This window comes from Kryptolebias marmoratus, linkage group LG11, assembly GCF_001649575.2.
Source record: "Kryptolebias marmoratus isolate JLee-2015 linkage group LG11, ASM164957v2, whole genome shotgun sequence".
Taxonomy (NCBI): domain Eukaryota; kingdom Metazoa; phylum Chordata; class Actinopteri; order Cyprinodontiformes; family Rivulidae; genus Kryptolebias; species Kryptolebias marmoratus.
Window position 1 is genome coordinate 6,299,847 of NC_051440.1, and position 25,336 is coordinate 6,325,182.

General features: G+C 47.0%; 1 protein-coding gene across 1 annotated transcript; it reads left to right on the forward strand.

Moving 5' to 3' along the window:
* Positions 1–25,152, forward strand: snx33 (sorting nexin 33). The gene is made up of 2 exons (XM_017430009.3): positions 1–2,102; positions 21,013–25,152. Exons 1-2 carry the CDS (start codon positions 632–634, stop codon positions 21,264–21,266), a joined length of 1,725 nt encoding a protein of 574 aa, XP_017285498.1. The 5' UTR covers positions 1–631; the 3' UTR covers positions 21,267–25,152.
* Positions 25,153–25,336: the final 184 nt, after the last annotated feature.

Sequence of the window (25,336 nt, forward strand, 5' to 3'; positions counted from 1 at the left end):
AAAAAAAAAAAAAGAGGCGAAGTTGCCTTCAATTGTCCGAGCCTCGGCGTCATGGAAAGAGTTACTTTGTCACGGCGCCTCGAGGAATACGCTTTAAGGGGACAATAATCTCCGGGACAGGACAAAGTGTCCTACTCGTCTTCGTAAGGACCGAGCGAAAGATGCGCAGCGGGTACATGTTTACGAGGAAAACGCAGCAAGTTTGTGTCTGAGAGGGGAACAAAAAAAAAAGGGGGGGAGAAAAAAAGCGGTGCAGGCTGGAAATAATGCCCTGGGATGCCATTACTCAGCCGTCTTGTTGCTCTCCTCGCCGGGGGTGAACGTGTTTTTCTCGGAGATGTGTCCATCTGCTGGGAGGACATCACTAATCTGCTGCTGAGGAGGATTACGACCCACCGTCGGCGCTTCTTGGAGGGGCACTTTGGCGTTTCTTTCTGAACCTGTTGTGTTTTGGGGATGTGAACGGAGGCAGCCAGTTCCTTTGTGGCGCAGGGCACGATGTTGTGAAAGCGAACTCTTGGGGGAGAAGTCTCAAAAGTTTCAGTGAACCGGTGGTAAACACTTCCACGCAGCATGCTTTAAGTGAGCCTGACCACCCCCCCCCCCAGGCACGATGTGCAAGTAGAAGTTCATGGTCCAGGACCCCCGCTCGAGTGCCAAGATGTCAGTGAAAGGTCTCGCCCTCTACACCTTTATCAGCGAAAACAAGGAGGAGATCAGCATCCAGGAGAATGAGGAAGTGACCATCTTCGATGAGAACTCGGGGAACGGCTGGTTCCAAGGGGAGAACAGCCGAGGGGAGAGGGGGCTCTTCCCTGCCTCCTACGTGAAGGTCCTCCGCACCCGGTCCGACTCCAGCGTGACAGACTGCTCCATCAGCCCCGCGGGGTCCCTGGGAAACGACTCGTTGTGCTTCGCGCCCACGCCGGGCGCCTCGCTCGGCTCGGGCCAGATCTACGACGAGGACGACTACTACGACGACTGGGACGACTGGGACGACCGGTCCACGGTCGTGGAGGACGCCGACAACACCAGGGGCCCCGGGGCCAACGGCGCCAACGGGCACATGTACCAGACCCCGCTGTCGACCAACCCCAACGTGCACTACCGCAGCAAGTCGGTGTCGGGGCAAGACGGCGGCTCGGGCTCCAGGAAGGGCAGCGTGGTGGGACGCAACCTGAACCGCTTCTCCAGCTTCGTCCGCTCGGGAGTGGAGGCGTTCGTGCTCGGCGACGTGCCCATGATGGCGAAGATCGCCGAGGCCTACACCATCGAGATGGGTCCCCTGGGGCCCAGGTGGAAGGAGAACCCACAGCCCTTCGCCTGCTCCATCGAGGACCCCACCAAACAGACCAAGTTCAAAGGCATCAAGACCTACATATCGTACCGGGTCACGCCGAGCCACACGGGCCGCCCCGTCTACAGGCGCTACAAACACTTCGACTGGCTGTACAACCGCTTGCTGCACAAGTTCACCGTCATCTCGGTGCCCCACCTCCCCGAGAAGCAGGCCACGGGCCGCTTCGAGGAGGACTTCATCGAGAAGCGCAAGCGGCGGCTCGTGCTGTGGATGAACCACATGACGAGCCACCCGGTGCTCTCCCAGTACGAGGGCTTCGAGCACTTCCTCATGTGCTCGGACGACAAGCAGTGGAAGCTGGGCAAGAGGCGGGCGGAGAAGGACGAGATGGTGGGCGCCCACTTCATGCTCACCCTGCAGATCCCCAGCGAGCACCAGGACCTGCAGGACGTCGAGGAGCGGGTGGACAACTTCAAGACGTTCGCCAAGAGGATGGACGACAGCGTGATGCAGCTCACGCACGTGGCCTCGGAGCTGGTGCGCAAGCACCTGGGCGGCTTCCGGAAGGAGTTCCAGCGCCTGGGCAACTCCTTCCAGGCCATCAGCCAGGCGTTCGCGCTGGACCCCCCCCACAAGTCGGACGCGCTCAACAGCGCCATCTCGCACACGGGCCGCACCTACGAGAACATTGGGGAGATGTTCGCCGAGCAGCCGAAGTCTGACCTTTTCCACGTGCTGGATAAGCTGTCGCTCTACCAGGGCCTGCTGGCGAACTTCCCCGACATCATCCACCTGCAGAAAGGTAACGTTCATCGCAAGCCGAAACCCGCGCCGACGCCAGAACCCGTCCTGAGCCTCCTTTGGGGTTGCTTTATTTCTAAAGCCCTTATAAACAACCTAACAGCTGACCAAAGCGCCGTCCAAAGCGGTGTAAGAGAAATGAAAAGAAATGAAACAAAAACACGAAAGAGGAGCTGCAGAAAATGATTTAAATAGTACAAGTTAGGAAGGGAAAGATTAAGACAGACCATAACTCGTTCTGGGTTAAAAGCCAAGGAGGCAAAGTTTGTTTTTAAGCGAGTTTTAAAAACAGCTAAAGATGGAGCCTGTCTGACCTGCAGCGGTAACTCATTCCACGCTTTAGGATCCAGAACTACAAAGGCTCGGTCTCCTCTGGACGTATAAAATGTCTTCGGGACATCTGGTCAGCCGATCTAAGAGTAGCGGGGAAGCAGCTCAGACCAATAAGGAGGGGTAAGACCATTAAGAGACTAAAAAAAAACAAATAAAAGAATTTCAAACTGGATTCTAAAGGAAGCCAGCGAAGGGAGGCTAAAACCGGCGTCATGTGGTCTCGAAACAAAAGTTAGTACCAGTTAAAAACCGCGCAGCAGCGTTCTGGACCAGCTGTAGACGAGAGAGGGAGGCCTGGCTAACTCCTATCAAAAGAGAGTTACAGAAATCCAGATGCGACGTGATAAACGCGCCGATCAGAGTCTCCAGACGCCGCCCTGGAGACTCTGATCTTGCACAGCCGCTGTTTGTCGGGGGCGACGCGTTCAAAGCTGTCAAAACGGTTCGTCCGGCTGTTGGGACGCACGGGGAGCTTCCTGGGTTCCAACGGCTCATTAGGGCGCCCAAAGACGGCGAGGTTCCAGTAGATTCTGATTTGCTCTGAATGCGGTCAGGTGCAAACCGACGGGCTTCGTTAGAACCATCGGCTTGGAGGAATACCGCCTAAAGTTAGTCGGAACGTGGCAGAACAGTTCCAATCAGGTTCCTCCACTCAGTCTGGGCTGTTTACTTTGTTACGGATGACCGAGTTGGCCTCCGGCGTCCCCCCCACCCCCCCACCCCCCATGAGAAACACACACTGAGCCAAAAGCCAGACTGTCTTCTGTGCTTCGGAATTATGACTCTGTTGCCTTCTGGTTAATGACCTCAGCCATTTTCTGGCCTTTTTGGCTTCCCGAACAGCTGGATTTGTTCGCCCCCGCAGACGGGAGAGCCCCGCATGCAGTTCGGACCGTACGCGGCGGTTCGACACTGAAAGCTGTGCCGTTTCATGCCAACTCTAACCAAAGCGCGCACGTGCGGGCTGGTTATTAGCAGCTGAGAGCATTCACGGGTTGGCCACAGTCACAGTCGGCTTGAGGGGCAAAACCTGAGTGTAAAGTCATCACATCATTTTGGAACAGACGTGTTTAATTATTACTAACCCACTTGACCTGAAACCATAAAGTGTGTCGTTGTTTCGTCACGTTCCTCGTTTAAATACATCCCCGTGGTTGGGTTCGTGTCCCCTTTCCTGAGCTCCTCTGTGAAACAGTAATATATTAGCTCTGCTACGAGCTGAGCTCACCTCTGATTAGCGCGCACTAACAGAGGAGACGGCTTCACGCTGCCCGGTAAACGTTCTCGCCATCAAACGGGGCTCATCGCAGTTCCACAAACGGAGCCGTCCGAGTCCGATGGAAGGTTTCCGTTGATAATGGAAAAGGAGCCCAGATCTTTCTACCCTGGCAGAGAGACACTTTCCGTCCTCCCCAAACCTAATATCCACAAAACTTGAACAAATGAAGAAGAGTTGGACGGTTACCAGAAAACTGAGTCAGCTGTATGGGTTAGAACAAATCGCTGCCGCGTCAAGAAAGTTAGCTATCTTTAGACCGCTAAACTACTCCTTTTGTTCTTTTAACTCAGAAGTTGGCATTTTTGAGTTCCAAGTCAGAACGAAATGATTAGGAACTGCAGATCGAGGAGTTGGACGTTCCTCGCCGGCGCTAATCTACGGTGGCCAGCAGGTGCAAACGCGCCGCAAACTCAGGAATGATGGGTCTTCCAGCTCCGCGGACTCAGCGGTGTCCTTTTGGCGGTGAACACGGAGGTTCGCTTAGGGACCGTCAACAAATTACTGAACCAATGACACTTAAAAAAACAAAACCTAATAAATAACCTCCATTTTAAAGTTTTCAGTAGGTAGGTGTGTCTTATTAGTCCAGTCTAATGAAAGAACTCAACATTATTTTTTCCTCACCTGGTCCAAAGATGTGGAAGTTATTGAGGGAAACAAAACATAAAATTGTCATAAAAACATATAAAATGCTTTAAAATCAGAAACAGATGTGTTTTATTAGTCCGGTCTAGTGAAACAATCCAACATTACCTCTTGGTGAGACGTTCACATGACATGGAGCTTATTTAGTTTTTATTTTTTAAGTGCCATTGGTTCAGTAATTTGTTGACGGTCCCTAACCGAACCTCCATGTTTAGGAGGAGGGAGTGTAGTGATGAAGAGGAGGGAGACAGGGAGGTGGGCTGACCCACGTCTCACTGCTAGCACCGGGTCACACGGCAGGAAGATGCCGATGAGTCTGCGGAGCTCGAATATCCATCATCCGTGTGCGTTTTGGTGCGTCGGCACCTGTCGTCCACCGCGCCAATCCAACATGGCTGCCTTGCACATAAAGGGGCGACGCACGGTGCCACAAACCCGCATGGCTAGGGCGAACGGCTGGTCCGAATTGGCTTCAGGTGTGAGCGCAACTGCTTGTCTCGTCTCCGTGTCCCCGTGACGGACCGGTGACCCGTCCACGACTCCTCCAGATGTAACTTTTTTCTGTTTAATCTGAGGCTTTAGATAATTTATGCATATAATTCCATGTATTTTAGTTTTTCTATCTATATATTTTCCTAAAGTAGGCGTGTGATTTGTGGACCTTATTTTTACCATTTGTTTTGGTTCTTTGTGCTGAAGGTCGTCTCAGAAAGCTTCCTGCCCTCATTAAATGTCTCTTTCCCAGACTTTTATGACTTGTTAGGTTATTGTAGACAAACTAACGTGTGGGGCGATTTGAATGTCTCCAAGTAGGCTAATGACTGATGAGAACAATATTAAAATAATCAGCCTTGAGACAAAGCCCACAGACGAGGAGCAGCAGCGGTCGGATTCCTTTTCTTTTCTGATGCGTTCCCTTGACGTGACTGAAGCAGACCCAGCTGTGGCAACACTCCCAACGCAACGCTGAGGTCAACGGTTTCTCGGCACGCCACACCTCCTCCCTTTCATCCTCTTAGGTCTGCGGGAGCCGCCGTCTAAACCGGGGGGGCGCAAAAGGACGACATTGATAAAGAGAGGTCCAAACAGGAAAAAGGCTTTGGGAGAAAAGAAAAAACAAAAACATTCGTTCCTTCTTCGCCTGTTTTTAATGTCCTCCTCGGTCGCCTCCTCGTCTCTTCGCATCTGGCTTCTTCTTTTCATCTCCTCCGTCTCTCTCCCCCCCCCGCAGCTGTCTGACCGGGCACTCGGTCTGCTGTCGGTAACGGAGTGCGAGGCCCGGAGCTGCGCTCTGAACCCACGCGGTGCCACCTCGAGCTGAAGGTCCCGTCTGAGGGGTTAACGAGGCTGCGTTGTTGCTGGAAGCTTTCTAGGAGGGGGGGGGGCAGATGTGAGAGCTGGAGGCTGCATCCACACAGCCTGTTGCTCGGCTTTCTAAATGTCATTCCACTTATTATTTAGATTATTGCACATAAATAGACTGCACTTTTATAGCAGCCTTTTAGCCAACCAGGCCACTCGTGTCCTCATTTACCCGTCCTCACACATCCAATCAGCACTCTACAACACTAACCTGAATCAATCATTCTGTAGAGACTAATCAGTGCTTTAGATCCCATTCATACACAGACGGGACACATCGGAGGCAATGAGGGGTTCAGTGTCAGCATCAAGGTCCACCTGTACCCTTATATTCATCCTCTATATGTTCTGAATCTGTTAAATAAACGACGCACGGTGGCGTTACAGCTAACTGGGTCAGGCAGTGATCGGGCTAATTCATTCATTCATTCATTTCTAAACTCAGATGAAATCAAACATTTTATAACCTACGTTGCTCAGGTGTTATCCACGAAGGAATAATCTGAAGATTTCCAGCCAATCAGAGCGATTCCTCAGCTTCAGCCCGGTGTGAGAACAGGAAGTAAAACACAGGACTTTTTATTGCTGCCTGTTTAAGAACTGGATTAATTTAGACCCATTCTGACGATCAGTTTATAACCAGTAGACTCAGTTTAGAAATTCAAATTGTGTTGGATTTGTGGAATTGTGTTGGCATACTGGTGGAATCGAACCCCCGACTCTCTCGCTGCAGGGCGACCGCTCAAGCCACCGATCCACATTGAATCCGGTCTGAACAGTTCAGGCGGCTGTCTCTAACAGTGGTGGGAGTAAAAGACGTGTAACAGTTAGAGGATTGTTTTTTTACGCCCGGCGAGACTTCAGTAACACGAGACAGAAACAGGGGTGGTGGTGTTTGACTCCTGTGCAGACTGAAACAACATGTATTGTAAAGTTGTTATTGTTTGTTTTGTTTTGTTTTTTTCCTTTGTTCGCCAAAATCTAAACCAGACACCCTCAGAAAGTAATCGATGGGATCTACAACCGATAGTCCCTCGGTGCCAGCTCTGTTCAAGATGGCCGCCACAGCTGAGGCTCTTTAGAAAACGCAACAATAGGCACGACCCGGTCAGTGTGACGCTTGCTGAGCTAAAGTTTGGCGCGACAGCGGCCAAGAATCATCTTCTACGTGCTAACTGAGCAGACGGTGTCTGTTTGAAAGTTTGCCTTTAACTACCTGTCTGTTAGCAAAATATCTCACGAGCCCCTGGATGGATTTTAACGAAACTCTCAGAAAGTCATCGTTAAACGTTCATCTACAACTGATTAACTTATGGAGGGAATCCAAGTAAAGGTGGCCGCCGCAGCCAATCAACCTTAGAGAACGCATAAATGGCTGTAGGGCGGTAAGTTTTGCGGAGATTGAACCCAATTTTGGCGTGGTAGTAGCTGGGAGTCAGCGCAGCTCTAGCATGAAAGGCGGCGGGTGATAAGCATTCCTACAAAGAATTCTAGGTCTTTATTTTAAGCGATATTTGATGAGTTCAGCATTAGTGTTAAATACTGAAAGGGCCTGATTCAGCTGTGTCGAAGTTCTGAAGGAAAAACCCGCTCCAGTCCAGAGAGGAGCTTTATTCGCTGCTGCAACAAGCAGCTGTAACCTGAACGAAAAGTTTGTTTCCCCGCCTCCTCCCGGGCACTCTCATGTTTAGGAAACAAATGTCATGTTTTTCCAGCTCTCAGAAAAAGGAAAAAAAAAAAAAAAAACTGCGCGTGCCAAATGCCCTCGCGATCGGCCCCGGACGAGAGGCGGCGAGCCTTTGGGGACTTCCAACGTCGCTCGGTGCCGTTGCACAAACCGGAACCGGAGTCTCCGGGTTTGTGGAGGGTTCGCCACCTTCAGGGGGAGAAAAAAAAAAAACTCGCCGCGTCACGCGTTTGGGTGAATGTGGCTGCTGTGGCCGAGCAAATGTTTTCTCGCTCTCTCCTGGCTGCCTTGCTCGTAAATCCTGACGAAAGTTGACGCCCTCGCCCTAACACACACACACACACACACACTGCCTATCCACATGTTCCTGCAATTCTGTCAGTGTTGGCCCAGAGCAGCGTCGTTTCCCCATAGGTTTCTCTGAGGACGCTTTTCTTCTTTCAGTGAAGATTTTGTGACTTTCTTAGACCCAGCTCTAACTCATGGAGGTGCTTACAGAAATGGATGAACCATCAGCATCAGGCCTGAGCCTCACTCAACTCGGGATTTAAAACAACTCGATCCTTAGAGCAACAAAAGGCCCTCCATCTTAGACCATAAACATTTAGGAACTTGTTTATTGCTCGCACTGGATTGCAACCGTATTGCTCTCCCCAAGACCTATTAAAGCTGTGCTCTTATGCCCCTTTCACACGTACCCTAACGGTCCCGGCTCCACTCTACTCGGCTCGCTTTGCGAGCGTTCACATCTACATTTTTTCGCACTCGGTCTCTGCTTTTTTGGTCCCTGCTTCGGAGTCGGGCCAGCTGGGCCGGCCCTGCTTCGTGGGCGGCGCAAACTTAGCTCCTGTTCACTCATTGGTCGTGGGTGTGACCAGATGCAAGCATAAAAAGCGAAGGTAGGAATATAAACAACGGCGTTAGCTTACCCTGCAACGTTTCTGCCGTCTGTCCCCCAGCTGAAGGCGCTGTAAAGCCTGAAACCTCCTGCGGATAACAGCTGTCCTACTCCGCGCAACAATCGCTGCATCTAAAGCGTTTCTTCCACTGCGCCTCTCTTCCTGAAGTCTCAGGAGAATCCCCATAAGTTTAAAAAACAGCAACAACACAGGGCCAACGTTGTCCATAGCGCTTCCGTTGTTTATACAACTTGCGCTAAGTTTCGGTAGCGCGCACCCCGCGCCGCGGCCCCGCCCCCCGCGCCATGGCCCCGCCCCCCGCAACACGAGGAGGTGTTCCTCTGCTACAGACCAAACTGGCCGGTGTGAACGCGATGCATTCTTTATCGAGCCGAGCCGAGTAGAGCGGAGTAGAGCCGGACTTCTGAATTAGGGGCCGTGTGAAAGAGGCATTAGTACTCGCCAAATAGGTCTTTTTCCTGCCGTTTCCCGTTCGAGACGTCCTTCTGCACTTTCGCCGCGCTCCATACGCTCGCCCATCCACGTCAGGGTCCAGCTGCGGGTATGCTGCGTGCACAAGCTTGTTTCCACGTTTCTTGTCCCCGTCACGGTTGTGGCCGAGACATGACGCCACTGTGAACAGTCCCCCCCCAAACGTTACGGCACCGTCACTCCACCCAGGAGCTCAATACGCTGCCACCCCCACGACCTCACGACGTGCTCCAAACCCTTCGGCGACCTGCCCACGGAAGATCATCGCCACACCTCTGGATTTATGCCCTTCGACCTGCGTGTATGAACTCCCGATCACAGCTCTTCCAAAAGGCAGATTAGATTAGAAGTCACAGGACTGGACCAGACCCCCCCGAGCCCTGGCCTCAGCAGGCGAGAATCGCCCGTTTATCTCCCGCTGACCTGTCCACGGCCTTTTGGATGGAGTTATCTGGCACGAGTCACTGAAGGGCTCAGAGGGACTCTGTGTTTACATACTTGTCATGTGACCTGTGATCAGTGAAAGCTGAAATCAGCCATCTGAGACGTCTTCCTGCTGTGACTCGCAGGAAAACAGATTCCTTCGTGGATCATACCATTCATACTACTGAGTCGATGCACAAAAAAAAAAAAAAAAACAAAGTTGGCTTTTTTGATTAGAGGGGTTTTTCAATTGGGATAAGGCTCTCAGTTGTTCCTCTTTAGCTCCATTTCCTCTACAGGAAGGGAACTTTTCTAGCTTGGCTATTTTAAAAAAAAAAAGCAGTTGAACCAATGAGCTACAGAGACCCAGTTACTCAGCGTTTCACGCGTTACCTCTGCAACTCAAGATGGCGATGGGCGAAGGACAAACTTAAGGCACAAGTCAACAAATAAAAGTGGCTTTGTCCCTCTGTCGTCTACATTTAACGCATTAAGTGGATCTTAAATCCAGCAGTGAGTTCATCGGCTGTGTGGCGATTCAACAGGAAGTCACATATATTACACTCAGGTTGTACTGCTCTGTGCCGCCTTTAGTCTAAAATTACCAATGTTGGGTTTTCAGACCCGGCTACCTGAAAGCTTCCAGGAGTTCAACTTCTGTTCCTCGTTGGGTTAATTCTGTTTCCACGGATCGCCAGTGATAAATGGAAAGTAAAAGTCATGACCCTTGGCTGTTTAGGTTTATTTTTTGGTTGTTTTATTTTAGCCTAGGACACGCATTCGATTTGACGAGTCATTTACATCCTAGTTTTAAAAAAGTCATGGTTTTAGTTTGTTGTTTGTTCCATCTGACGTGCGTGTGTAGTTCACGGTTGTATATGTTGTTGCTGTCAGCTGTCAGTCAGCTGCGTATGATGGCCGAACGCCTTTCTTTTTCTCTACGGTAAAAATTTGGCAGTCGTCTGTTTGAAAAGAGTGGGGGAAAAACTCAGACATTCGTGGCTCGACTACCAGAAAAGCAGCACCCACACCTGTTTTTAAGTTGACGCCGTTTAGAAAGTCGACATTCGCGACGATCTGCGCGAGTTGGAAGGTTAGCTCGGGGAGTAAACGGCTCGCTGACTCCCAACTGGGACAGGTAGACGGGCTGAAACTAACATGCCGGGCTCCAAAGTTGATCTACGAAAGAGCAGAGTGCAAAAATCACGTTTTGCTTTTGAACTAAAACCACATTTCGTTGGTGTCAATTCTGTCCTCTTATTCAAGACTTCCACTTTCACTTACATCTGTTTGTTTGATTTTTTTTAAATAACATGCTGGCTCTTTGTTGTTTTAGCCAATGCCGATTTCAAATTTATTCTCAATATTTGTGATTAAATTGGGATTTCAGCCTTGATCTTCAAAACATCAACAGCTGTCAGACTTAAATTTCAAACGACTAGGATGACTTCTTTTCGTTTGTCTTCTGTTTAAGTAAAATGCTCAGGTCTTCATATCCACCTCTCTCTGTCTCCTTAGATCATTTAAAGCTTTAACTGTCAAATAAAAGCCTAGTCATTTGGCAGCTAGAGCCATCACCGTGGTAACACGACGCTTGTGGTCGGCATGGAGACAGTACCACCCTCTGAGGAGAGTGGTAAGAGGAAAGACGTGGGGATTGGGTCGTGTCTGGGAAAGGAAAAGTGATGACCAGATTAGCAGAGCGTCTCTCACTTCTGTCTTTGTCCTGATGCTTTACAGCAGTTGCGACACTCCGGGTCGGGAAAAACTCGCAAAAAGGGGAAATGGTATGTCTGTTCAGGAACGGAAGAAATGATGTAATGCTGCAGTCAGAAAGCAAAAACAAAACATCTGCTGGACTTTGTTGGAGTTCAGGGCACACACACCATAAAACTAAAAGTCTGCCTTCACACTCCTATGAACTCGAGTGCCATCCCATTCCTAATCCATAGATTTTAATCTGATGTTGGCCCACCCTTTGCAGCAATAAGACCTTCAACTCTTCTGGAAAGACTTTCCACAGGTTTAGGAGTGTTTATGGGAGTTTTGGACCATTCTTCCAGAAGCTCATCTGTGAGGTCAGCTGATGTTGGACAGAAGGCCTGTCCCACAGTCTCTGCTCTAATTCATCCCAAAGGTATTCTGTCAGGCTGAGGTCAGGACTCTGTGCAGGTCAGTCAGGTTCTTCCACACCAAACTCCCTCATCCATGTCTTTATGGACTTTGCTTTGTGGACTGGTGCTCAGTCATGTTGGAACAGGAAGGGGCCATCCCCAAAGTGTTTCCACAAAGTTAGGAGCATGAAATTGTCCAAAATGTCTCTTTATGCTGAAGCATTAAGAGTTCCTTTCACTGGAACTAACTCCTGAAAAACAAGCCCACACCATCATCCTCCCTCCACCGTACTTTACACTTGGCTCAATGCAGTCAGGCAAGAACCGTTCTCCTGGCAACCATCGAACCCAGACTGGTCCATCAGATTGTCAGATAGAGAAGTGTGATTCGTCCCTCCAGAGGACACGTCTCCACTGCTCTAGAGTCCAGTAGCAGCGTTCTTTACTCCACTGCATCTGACTCTTTACACTTGGTGATGGAAGGCTTGGATGCAGCTGCTGCCATGGAAACTCATTCCATGAAGCTCTCTGCTCTCTGTTCCTGAGCTGATCTGAAGGCCACATGAAGTTTGGAGGTCTGTAGCTGTTGACTCTGCAGAACGTTGGTGACCTCTGTGCCCTATGAGCCTCAGCATCCACTGAGCCACTCTGTGGTTTTACATGGCCGACCTCTTTGTTCCAAATCACTTCCACATTGTTATAATCCCACTAACAGCTGACTGTGGAATATTTAGTGGAGAGGAACTTTAATGACTGGACTTTTTGGCACAGGTAACATCTTATCACGGTACCACGCTGGAATTCACTGAGCTCCTGAGAGCGACCCATTCTTTTACAAATGGTTGTAGAAGCAGTCTGCATGCCAGGTGCTTGATTTTTTTTTTGGCCACGGTAGAGATTGGAACACCTGAATTCAATGATTTGGCAAAGTAAACTTGAAATGCAGAAGAAAAAAAAAGAAGCTCCAGTAGCAGCTGAAAAATCACATTTTTTTAAATTTTGTTTTTTAAAAAGTCCAATTCTTGATCTCAGCCTACAAATGTAGAGGGGCTGAGCTGAAAGGGGATGAGACAGGGGGGGGGGCACAGCGTGGCACAAACACAGCCAGTATCAGCAGGAACGAATCGGAGCAGCGCGTCCCGTTTCCTTCTAGTGACCCAGATGTGGAAGGCTCTCCGCCACGCCGTGTGTACATGTGACGTTCACAGCCTCTTAGGTTCTTGCTGCTCATTAAAAATAAACCAACAAACGAGGAACATCTGTTGAACATCTCCGCTCCTGGCACCAGTCGGGAGTGGAGCTCGGCACCAAAACGGCCGGTCACTGTACCTTCAAAGTGAGAGTTGTTCCCGTTTTTTGTTTTTGTTTCGTCACTTCTCCCTTCCCCGGACCACGTCGCCACTTGAATCGTGTCTTTAGCAGATAAAAATCCTTGAGATGGTTTGAACCCCCCCCCCCCTCTGGAGGACGGCAGCTCCAGCTGGGCTTTATCTGGACGTCTCATTAGCTGCCGTGAAGACCGTTAGTGCCGGCTTACTCAGCAGCTTTTCTTCATTTTTCCTTCTCTTCATCATCGAGGCACTCCAAGCTCCGCTCTGAACTCTGACAGATATTGCAGAAGCTTCGTGTGTGTGTGTGCATTCTTGAAGCCTGTTTTTTCCCCTCTTCTCTTCCCCTTTTTTTTTTAAAGCTTTCCTGGCCTCCCTGCTCTCGGCTCTTCCGTACATGATGTTCCCTTCCTCCCCTGTCGATTTAAACGGACACTTTTTCATGTTAACGTGCTCACTTTAGATAACCTCCATTCAAACTTTGAACAACACCATCACTCAGTCACGTCTGTTCATACTTAATCACTCACCGAGGCGGCGGCGGCTACGAGCAGCTCACTGTGGCTCACATTTCTGGGTTTTTGTTCTTTGTTTTCTTAAAGCAGAAAATGCTGATCTGGTTACAAAGTACAGTTTACCACAGAGTTAACTAACAAGTCAGTCTGTACTGCTCCTAAAACCACGGGCGGCTGGTATCAGTGGGCTAGCAGGGCTGAGTCCTCCCTGATGTTTACAGTAAAAACGTTAAAATACCTCATAAACACAAATTAAATCTATTGTATCACATTTTGTGAAATTTACAACAAAACTGGTGCCGAACAGTCTTGATAAAACCCCAGAGTCTTTCCAAAGGGCTAACTTTTTACAGCCCCGTTCATTTAATGTCTTTCCTGGTACATGATGATTGACAGGCGTCTTGTCCCGCCCCCTCGATTTGCTGCCCAAGGTCTCAGGCTTCAGCCAATCAGGGTGGACCTACAACAATGTGCCTCGAGTGTGTGTGTGGTTTGGCGTAGACTGAGTAGGTATGATGGCAAACAAGATAAACATAAACGAGGCGGATTATTTAATTTCTCACCCGTTTTTCTTAATGTCTTTTGGGGGAAAAAAGTGAAGAGGTTGGGTGCAGATGGACCAAAGGATATAAAACGTTTTTCTGTGACCTGGTTTCAGTGGAAGGACTGGCTAACAGCAAATGTAGCTAACAAATCTTTAATGAGGTGGTTATTAACATTTTTACATCCCAAAAAGGCATCAGAGGGAGCTTCTCTTTAAAAAAGGTAGGCTTCGTTTATAAAAAAAAAAAGCACTTTCCAATATTGCATGTCCTGTTTGATTTGATTTTATCAGTAATTGTGTCAAGGAGTGTGGAGCAGTGTTATCAAAGCTGTTTAACTGGGAAAAAATCATCTGAAATAATTATTATAGTTGAAACTTTTAATGCAGGAAAACAGCTGACAGAGGCTCTGTGTGAGCTCGGTTTTTGGTGGTGGTTTGTTTTAAGGCTGTCTTTGTGCTGAAAAAGGACAGAATGTCAATTTATAGCAGGTTTTCATTATTTCAAATTGGATGCTTCTGTTGTTAGAATCCAAACTGCAGAGTTTTATTATATATCTGTAGCCACCCTACAGATATCACCACCAGCCGCCACCGGTCCTATGGTTTAAATACGTTTTAATAAAGGCTGTGTGTGTGTGTGTATACTTGGTCAGTCTAATGGACTCCCCTGACCCTGATGGCCCACACCTGCTTTAGATCGTAGTCATAGAAGTTGAAGCGAGGAGTGAGGAAAATGTGGGTTTTTCTCAATTAATCCTGTCATGGCAGCGTTAAAGCAGTGATAGCGGTCAAAATATATGTTTCTGATTGAATTTCTGCCTCGTTAAATGATTGTTTGGGCTCATCAGCAGGTATTTCCCCTCCTTCGTTTGCAGCCGAGCTCGGCGATCGGTTCCGGAGATTTTCCCGCTCGATTTCGGAATATCTCAGCACAGCCCATCCGCGTCCGATCCTCCGTCCCCCCTTCCGACTTTCGTTTACATCCGGGGATTTATCACCGGCTCCAAAATCCGTCAAAGTCCCAATGTAAACAAATGACTCTGAATTGTTGGCAACAAAGCGCGACTCGGCTCATTTCACTCATTTATTACAAATGCCGTAGACTTTTTCTAGTGACTGATGAGCATTTAGTGGTTATTTCTTGTCACAGATGATACACATTTACAAAAAAAAATACCAATCAAACCCACTGAAAACTCTCATATTTTTACAGCTATTCTGGCTTTAAACAGTAATATCCCACATCACAAGTTGGTCCGATATCGTGCAGCCGTAATAACATTCTAGATTAGCAGAATGTAATCTTAAATTTGTTTATTGACATTATTATAATATATATATTTACATCCCAGTGAATTTTTATCCATCAGGATCTTGACATTAATTACTTGTAGAACTCTAACAAGACAGATGTATTTGAATAAACATGGTTTAATGTTAATATGACAGTGTGTGTGTGTGTGTGACATTTAGATTTAAACCAGGCAGTATTGTAGTAGTGTTATTCACTTCCTTATTTCTATTCTTTCTTGAGGAACCACAAAGAACAATATCCTATGAGTTGACGGCGGGGTCGACTCATACGTCGGCCCTCTCCTCTCTCACACACACACACACACACACGCGCGCGCTTATGTTCAGCGGCGTGTTTGGAGGCGACAAGCCTCATTTGTCCTCTCTCGCAAATGTTTAGCAGTCTGTCCGGAGTGACTAACGTCCACTAATCTCCCTCAGTCACGTCAGCCCCCGACATGTCTGAAGCCTTTAGGGTCCGTTCCCACAGCGAGCTCCTACTGAGTCATTCTGAGGACACGGACTCACCGAGCTTTGTGTACAGTGGGCTTTAGTCGGGTTTTTAAACACCGGGTTTCATCCCTGGCTGCTGGTTTGGCCTGCGTCTGTACGTTTGTGTCTCTGTTAGCAAAATATTCTACCCGAGTTGCTGCAACTTGTTTACATTTGCAGATATTTCATGTAAAGCTTGACGTCAGACACAACGCCACACCCCCCACGGCTCTCCGTTAGCAAAATAACTCATCAACCTCTGGGGGGATTTCGATGAAGCCTCTTCAGAAAGTCGCCATTGGACGTGCAGCTTCAACTCAATTCGAGATGGCCGCAAAGCCGGCGACGGCTCAGTCCGTTTTTTTTAGGACACGGAGCTACAGTTTGGTGCGGCAGTAGCCTAGAGTCGTCTCCAGCTGCGCGAGAACTGTCGCCGCCAACCCCGACCGTCTGTTAGCGAAACGTGAACAGGCATCCACGACTGATTAGCTTGTGGAGTCGGTCTAAGTCAAGATGGCCGCCACGTTTAACTGGCCTGGACAAACACAAAGACTCTGTCAGTAATACGAATATGGAGCTAAAATTTGCCATGGTAGTAGCTGAGAGTCTTCACCGTGACGTACTTCGAATGCTACCGCTTTGCTTCCTGAGACTCGCGACCAAAGCAGCAGTAACTTCAACGCCGTCTCCGACGAGATGACGTCCGTCTAAAGCTCTGACACGAGCGGCAGCAGGCGGCGTGCAGTCCTGCCATGAACGCTGGGCCTTTTTAATCAGTTCACTCCACGCCGAAGAGCCGTTTCAGTCAAACCACAGCCGATTATCTTCCGCTTGAAAATATTGTGTCGTCGTTTCTCGGAAATTCTTCCCCCTGTGCTTCGAAGAGAGAGAGAAATGCTTTCCCTGTTCCAAAGCTCAGGGCAGCAGCAGAGTCTCTGTTTACTGTCCCGTTAGCTTCGCCTCTCCTAATGATCCCACAACTGTTTGCATCGTGAAAACACAGACACGTTGAAGGACCTGGAACCACGCCGCTCAGCTTTGTTTTCCGTCGACGGGGCGCTCGTCGCAGATGTGAGAGTCAGGGCTCCTCTGTGGTCACCTCACAGCTACGGATCCAAACAAAACCGTCCCGGCTCCGCTGAGGTTTTCAAGGCTGAGCCACCGTACGGTCTACCTGTTAGGACATCTTCAGGTATCGGGGGGGGGAATGCCTCAGAGAGAAGCCTTCTGCAGGCGGCGCGGTTGTCAAGATTTTTTTTTATCCACTTTAATTTACATAATGATAAATTGGACATTTTACAGAGTATTATAGCCTTCGATGTCTATTCCCCTAGTATCCATACAAAGAGCATAAACTGGTAAATATATGTACATATAACAACAACAACAACAACAAAAAAGAACGAAGTGTCTTTGAAAAACAAGGGTCTTGATATTTGTCTTGGGTTTCCTTAAACCTCCTCCTGGGTGTCATATTGTGTCCATTTGTCCCATTTATTCATGAAAGTGTCTTCTTAGGTCATTTGCTCCGTCTCATAGACTTCCTTAACAAGAAGAAGAAAAAAATAACGTGCAACCTGAAAAAGGCGTCTCTCTGAGGACCTTTCTTTCCTGATACCTGAGGATGTCCTAAAATGTGCACCGTACCGCCAGGGTCGGTGATCTCGTAGAGTCCGACTGAAAATAGGCCCCGCCGGGGTGTTTGAAGGAGTCTGGAGAAGAGCGCCGCCGACGTTTCCCCGGGAAGGTCGGGGAAAATGCTGTCAGCTCGCGACAAACACGCTGCTTTTTTTTTTTTTTTTTAATGATTCCCATTTTGTCAGATGTTATTTGTTTTGCGCTGCACAGAAAACAGACGTGGTTTTAGGGAGGACTTCCTGTAGATGTCCCTGCGGTGACCCCTCCCCCCCCTCCGGGCCCACGAAGGGTCGAAGGAATGTCTGAAGTCGGTCACCCAGAGGGTTTTAGCCCGACCTAATCTCATCCGTCATTCCCCTCTCTCTCTCTCTTTTTTGTTTCCTCTTTTCTCACGCTCAGACCTACTGTACGCCTCACTAAGCCCTCCTTAAAACTCTTCTCTCTGCCGTGTCGCCTGGAATGAGTGGACGCTCGGAGGGGAAAGCAGACGCCGAAAGTTGGAGCGAGCAAAGAGGCTCCTCGATTTTTTTCAGATGGAGCTTTGAGCGGAGTCATCGGATCACTGCTTGGTAACGACAGGAAGGAAGTCTGCCATCTTGTGTCAGGGGAGTGTCGATTTTTTTGCCAAACGTTCAAGGACCTAAATGAACCGGTATATATCGTTCTAGAGAAGCCGATCCACGTCTTTCTGCTTCTACGTTCTACTGACAGCAGATGACCAAGCGAGAGGCCTTTGCGGATGTTGCCTTTTGCTGATAAAATGCAAACTAACATGGATCAGGAAGTGCCAGCACAACAACAAACTGCTTGAACTGGTCCCGGTTAGTAAACAGGCTCTGAGCTGAGCTCTTACAAACCCACTCTGACCGTAAACTGTCAACATGTAGCAGAGGAGATGAGTCAGAGTTTTGCCTTTTTCATATTTTTGGACAACGAGTCCGTCTGGTCTGGATGGGGACTTGCGGTTTATGTAATCCACTCGCCACCGGTCCCGCTGCTAGAAGCCCCCCCCCTCGTTTGCGTTCCCACCGCTTCGTAGCAGTGTTAGCGGCACGTTACTGCTTGGTCCCAGAGGACCGGCAGCTGTTGATCAAATGCATCAGTTTTCCATCGCAGTCACCGAATTCTGAGGGTTTGCGACCAAGTCACCTGTCCCTGGTTTCTGTCAGAGGAGAGAGTCAGATCGCAGCACCAGAGTTTACGGAAACTAAACCGAGACGGGTTTCGAGACGCTCGTGACGACTCTTTTTCAGAGAACATTTGCTGCACAAATGAACTTTGGGAACAAACTCGAGCGGTTCGGCCGCGGGCCCCTTGGAGACTCCGAGGGGAAGAAAGACCAATTCTGCGAAAGACTCGAGATATTTTGGAGACTCCCTCGCCAGTGCCGTTCGCCGACCGGCCTCCGACGGCCGCAGCCCGGCGAGACACCGACGCAGCTGGGATGCGTTCCGATGACGGTGTTTGCTAATCGTTCTCAGCCTTGTGATCTCCTGGGATCTTCATTCCGACGTTTTACTTTCGGGCTCCAGAGTGCGATGCAGTGATGTGGCAGCTGGAATGGGACTTGTCCAACATTTAGTGCTCCACTTGACGCTGCGGAGTTGTACGCCACACCTCCCATTGTTCTGTAGCGCTCACTTTGTTTCTGAAAGACCCAAGTGGTGATTTCTAAAAAGGCCAGAGGCTCTGTGGCTGTAGTGTTTGCTTGTTTCATAAGAGGTAATATAATCTGATTATTTATTTAGTAAAACGATCTGATGCCTAACCTGTCATTCACATGGAGGTGCTGGCTGACGTTACGGCCATTACCTCATTAAATATTTACACAGTGCCTACTGGTGATAACCGCTACCAACCAGCTCTGCCTGTCAGCGATCCTTCTCCCTCTCTTCTGTTGTTCCTCGCCTCGTCTTTCCATCCAGTCTCCAGCTCCCCCCCCCGCCCAGCACACACCCATGAATCTGTCACAAGCGGAAACGGCGCGGCGGCTCGTCTGGTTGGGCCAGATAAACAAATCTGGTGACTTTCCACAGTGCCGGCTGTGTATTCACGGAGCAGATAGCGTTCAGCGGGAAGAAGACTGGTGATTGGGGGGGGTTTGCATCATTCCCTGCCTCCTCCGTTCCACTCGCAGGCTGGGGCTCCTTCCCCTTTACGGGCCCGCAGGGCAACGCTGCCTGCCGAGGCACGTTCCCCCCTCTCCTCCGCGTGGAAAGCCAGGCTCCTAAATGTAGGTCAGGACCGCGGCGGGCCCCCGTCCGCACACCTCCGCCTCCAGCTGGGACGGGCCGCAAAAGCGCCGCTCGTGCCAGGAATTCCAGGCGAAATGTTGCGCAGCACGACTTCAGGGATGCAGTGCGTGAATAAAGGAGGAGAGAGAGAGCACATTTAAAGTCCCGGCGGGTCCGAACTCGCAACTATGTTGATATAGGTTTTCAGCGTCTTTCCAGATCAGATTGTGCACAACTAGGACAGAGTCGCTCATCTTGGCGGCATCGGGGCGACGGTGCCGGCGAGTTGGCCGTTAAAAAGTGACTTCACGGCAGTGCGGGTGGACATGGTTCCAACTTGCCCTCGCCGCACTGAAACAAGAGGTTTGGTATGCAGACAAACGAGCCACCGATGTGTGTGTCTGCTGCTCTGCCGACACAGATTAGGTCATTTCTGAGCAATAAGTTCCAGTGTTCTTTGTAGGTTTTAGTATTGAGAAACAGCAATAAAACGTCAGCTGTAGCTGTTATTTAGCACGCTTCTGATCCACACAAAGGCTGTTTTAGCTCTAGATTTAACCGATATTTACTGTAGCTCTTCCATTAAAGGACTGTTACTAACAGTCAGTATCTTACCTGGAGCAGGCAGAGTCCAGCTGAGAGTTAACGACGGCCATTTTACTGCTTTTTCGCTTCCTAGGGCGCAAAATCGTAGCGGGGCACGCACAAAACAGGCATACCCACGAGCAGCTCCGTGTTTCTTTAATCATTGGTGTGAACGGGAGGTGCAAACGCAGCAGAAAATCTCCAATTTAGAAATCACTGAGTGGTGTAGATTGTAGAAAAAGACCAAACACATTAAAGCAGACTTCCTGTTACTCAGTGAGAGTTTTGATCGTCCCATTTCATGTTCTCTGTTACCATTTCCATGTCAAAGTAGCAAGGCTACCTGATCTTTACTGTCAAAAAAACTGATCATCAGAATGGGTCTAAATTAATCCAGTTCTTAATCAGGCAGCAACAGGAAGTCCTGTGTTTAACTTCCTGTTCTCACACTCGGCTGAGGAATCGCTCTGATTGGCTAAAAATCTTCAGGTTATTCCTTCGCAGATTACACATGAGCAATGTAGGTTATAAAAATGTTTTATTTCATCTGAGCTGAGAAATGATTGAATGAATGAATGAATGAATTGGCTCGATCACTGCCTGACCCAGTTAGCTATAGCGCCGCCGTGCGTCATTTATTTAACAGATTATGAACATATAGAGGATGAAAATGAGAGTGCAGGTGGGCCTGGCTGGTCAAAATGAAAGATTACTGAGAAATTAAAACTTCTTGACTTCAAAGTCACTGTCACAAGAAGACTTTGCTAAATAGACTCATTTTTTTAAGAAAAGTGAGAAGCGATTAAGACTCGATCTGTCCCAAACTGGAGGGCCAGATCTAAAGAAACTTAAATGTGATCTTGGGGGTGCCAGATACAATGATACCAAGGGCCAGATCTGGCCCGCAGGCCTTGAGTTGTGTATCTGTGTTACAGCTGAACGGGTTTTGGGTGGAGGCAAAACACAGAAAAACCAAAGAGCAGACCTGCCAGTTATTCAATAACTCAGTTTGACCCCATTTTGTTTTCTTCTTCTTCTTTCCATCCAGGAGCCTTCGCCAAGGTGAAGGAGAGCCAGCGGATGAGCGACGAAGGCAAGATGGACCAGGACGAAACAGACGGCATCAGGAAACGCTGCCGGACTGTGGGCTTCGCCCTCCAAGCAGAAATGAGCCACTTCCATCAGCAGCGCGAGGTGGACTTCAAGGACATGATGCAGGCCTACCTCAGGGAGCAGATAGCCTTTTACCAGCGCATTGTCCAGCAACTGGAGCGCACCCTGCGCATGTACGACGGCCTTTAAACACCCCGCACTGTCCTCCGGGTCCTAATGCCAAAAGAAAAAGCACACAAGAACAACAAAAACATAATAATAATAATAAAAACATGAATTAAGTTTTGACTCTTTCATCTTGGTGGCTGGAAAAAGACCGTAGTTACCGGAAAGATGTACGAAAACCAAGCTTTATGTTTTTTTGGTTGTTTTTTTTTTTCACTTTGATGGATTCAAAGTTTCCTTATTGTTTTTTATTTTTATAGACCTACTGTATGTTTTATGTCTGAAACACGGCGCAGACAGCGTCGCAGCATATTTGACAAAATTTAAGGTGTCGTAAGAGTAAAAATAAGAGTATATACATCACACTAAAGCCATAAAATGGGTTCTGTTTCCAAACCATCCTCCCTTATTTTTTTATTTTATTTTATTTTTTTTCCAAAACACCGTGCACTTTGACTTCTTTGGGGATTAATTTGAGGTATTTTCAGAGGCTAACGTATCTAATAAAACAACAACGCCTAATTAAATCCGGTTTCGACTTTTCTCCTTACTCGAACACGCTGAAGCGCAACGTTACCACGGGGACGGGGACGCCCAGCTCAAGCATTCGCCTCGTTTAACTTCACGAAGGCGACTATGAATCAGACGTGTCGCGGCACTTGCCCACTTCCTCACACTACTATCTTAGACCTGCCAGTTCACTTTCAAGGATTTTGTGCCTTTCACAATACATGGTGTTTGTATAGTCTTATTTTTAATTTTTTTTTTTTATTGCTGTAAGGTTTCAACAGGCATGTATTTTTTTTGTTGTTTTTGAGGGGACAAGATGAATTTCGGGACAAATTTGCACAAGTTTTTCTAACGGGCGCGGTCTAAAGGGTGAAAGCATGAGTGTTAAGCTTTTGAGGTCAATTGTCTTTTTAACTTTAAAGAATTAAAAAAAAGGAGAAAAAAATGCACATCTTTTTTCAAAAAGTGACAAGAAATTTAAGAATGAAAACGGTTCAGATGGCCCAACATTTTTTGTCTTGTCATCTGCTGGATGATAAAAATGATACTGTACTCTTTAAAGAATTCCCTTTTTTTAAATTCTTAGGAATACCACGTGTATGATAGCGCTGCAGAGTTCACAAACGAACAAGCAGCTAACTAGCTAGCTGTGTAACACATCTGTAATGGCTGCCTCATCACTGCTTTTATCCTAACTTTATCCCAAAATCTACACAAAGAACTAGTTAAATGATTAGTTCACGCAGATTTAAATGATCTGGTTCGAGTTCGTAGTTCACTTTTGAAGTTCTGTACCGAGTTCAAAGTCCCAAAAAGAACTAGTTTAATTTTGCTTGCCCTAAAATCATTCCTGGTCTGTAGCTATTCTACCTAAGGAGGCAATATCCACGAGCATGGATGTGCTCGTGCTCCTGCATAGCGTAGTTGTTTTTAAATGTGTCCCGGACACAGAACAAACCCTAATGAAGACACAAGTAGTTGGTAACAGAAGTAAAAAAATACAGTCCAAAGCAAGTCCTGCACACTCAGAAATAATCACCTGAGATATTACTGGCAATAAAAGCCCAAAAAGGAAGACCTAAAAATTCAGACGGTAACTCAAAACATTTGTCTGCCTGTTTTTGCAAAACAAATTCTCTTTTAAAATAGTCTAGAAAAGACGTCGAGAAAGCGTCTCAGACCTTTCTCTGTTTAGTTTCCACGAGTCAAAGTGTGTAAAATGTGAGACAACTTCGGGAGCGTTTTATGAAACGGAATTGTGATTGGTTGGAGAGAAAAAAAAAGAAAATAAATTGTGATAAAACCGAGACGTGATTGCGACATAATTAGGACACTTTGAGACAAAAATACGACAAATAAATTTGTGCATTAGTTGCAGGAATGACACTATTTGCAGTTACGTGCATGAGCAAAAGTGCCATAAACAACAAAATAGTGTGACTCCCAAGTGAAACTTTTAAAAATTTCTTACAATTTTGAGTCTCCAACTAGTCACCAACAGCTGCAGCCAAGTGAGATACAGGAAGTTAAAAAGACAGGAGCTAAAACCATTCCAGATTGACAGTGTTTGACGGGGGTAAAGGATTGTGCCACAGAAGAATATTAATGTTTGTATTTATTAATTTTTTTTGTACTTCAAAGCATGCTAATCTGTTGTTTAAGAACTCACTCATAACACCGTAAACCAATTAATTGGCATAAAATTATTTAAATATAAAGGCTTGTGGAAAAACGTTAGCCGAGCTTAGCTTGAAGATTATAAACCACGAGCCTGGGAGGGACAAATTTCATCTGTCTGCTAATCTAAAATCTATGACTTAAAATGCTATATTTTAGCACAAACATTGTAAAAAACCCTCTCCATGTTATTTTTGTACAAAATAAACCAACCATATATAGTAAAAAGATGTTTCAAATCAATTAGTTGTGTTGGTTGGCTAAAATGTTAGCTTTTTAACTGGGCAGCTAACGGTTTTCTAACGTTTATGCTAAGCCAAGCCAGTTCATTAAACTCCATCTGCCCACTAATCTAAAATCTGTAACTTAGTAAAAACCCCTCTTTACATTATTTTTGTACCAATGACACCAACCAGATATAGTAACGGATGTTTAAAATCCCTTAGAGGTGTTTGTTGGCTAAGTTGTTAGCATTTAACTGGGCTGCTAATGGTTTTCTAACATTAATGCTAAGCTACACTAGTTCTCAGGCCCAACTAACTGTGTCACAAAAATATGTTTCTCTAGTCATTATTCATTCCAGCTGTGCTTTTTAGTGGCCAAGTATCGCCTCTCAGCCTGTCCTTAAAAATGTCGCTTCATTTTGCACGGTTAGCCAAGCAAAATGTTTCTAGTTTTAAGAAACGTGCGCCACGAAAACTCGAGCCTCTCCTGTTTCTGTTTGACTTGGTCAAAATAATATTACTCATCCAGTTCAGCCAGAATATTTTCATGGCTAGCTTGCCGCCGGGGGCCTTTGTGCGTGGTCTGGCTTGCAGTTGCAAGAACTGTTTTGACAAGTACAAAGAAATCTTTCGTTAGCTTGACACACGGCTCGCCAAAGCAACTACCGGAGTCTGCTCCGAGGAAGCGATTCTTCACCAAACTGGAAGAGGGTTTGATCTGTACAAGGTGTGCTGGTGTCTGCGAAAAATGGAATGTTTTTTTATTTTTCAAGAGCTCTGGTTAATATGAACATTAAAAACATTTTTATGAGTCTTCCATAATGAGAATTAGAGTTCTGATTCACCGTCTTGGTAAACAAAGAATCTGTTTGTGTGACTCAGATGAGGATCGTCTTAATAAAAGATACTATTTGTCCTCATTTTCAGCCTTTAAAACTCATGCTGATAGTATATATATATATATATATATATATATATATATATATATATATATATACTCATATGCTCGTATATATTTCATTGCTGTTAACTTCTTGCACTTTGTCCACGACCGGAGAAGTTAAAGATTTTTCTACTGGGACTACTGGCTTTGGCTGTAAAATGAGATCTTGTCTCTCTGGTATTGTAATTAAATCAGTTTATGGTTTGAGGAAAATGTGAAGGCAGTGTTTGAAAAGACTGATTTTTTTAATTATTTTTTTTTAATTTTATTATTATCTTTTCCACGGAGAAACTATCCATGACACCAAAGATTAAAAGAGAACTGTCTAAAATACAAAGAAAAATAATGTAAAAATCCAACTGATTCTTATAAACACATAGAACATTTAGTGCCAGATTTTTTGTTTTTTTTGTTTTTTTTTTCCCACACACATTTTTCTTAACATGAATGTGTGACTTATGAGCTGCAGGATCTCCGCGCCTCAGTTTCTGGAGTAATGAATGGCTGATTTACAGGAAGGGGACCTTGAAATCCTAATAAAAAGTGACAATGGTGATTGCTTCCTGTCTTTGTCATATTTGTGGATCAGAAGAAATGCCTTTCAGATACATTTGATGACATGTAACTTTCATTTTAGTCTGGATCTTCCAGTGTGGTAGAAAGGTTATACACAGTTAATATCTTACCTGTTGAGGATAGCTCTTTGAACTACCTCTGATAGTTTAATTTTGACAGGAATG

What these genes read in the sequence shown, in the direction of transcription:
- snx33 (XM_017430009.3), top strand. Translation starts at nt 632, where the DNA reads ATGGTCCAGGACCCCCGCTCGAGTGCCAAGATGTCAGTGAAAGGTCTC. An exon ending in CATCATCCACCTGCAGAAAG is followed by an intron (nt 2,103 to 21,012) that starts GTAACGTTCATC and finishes CTTTCCATCCAG; the next exon opens with GAGCCTTCGCCAAGGTGAAG.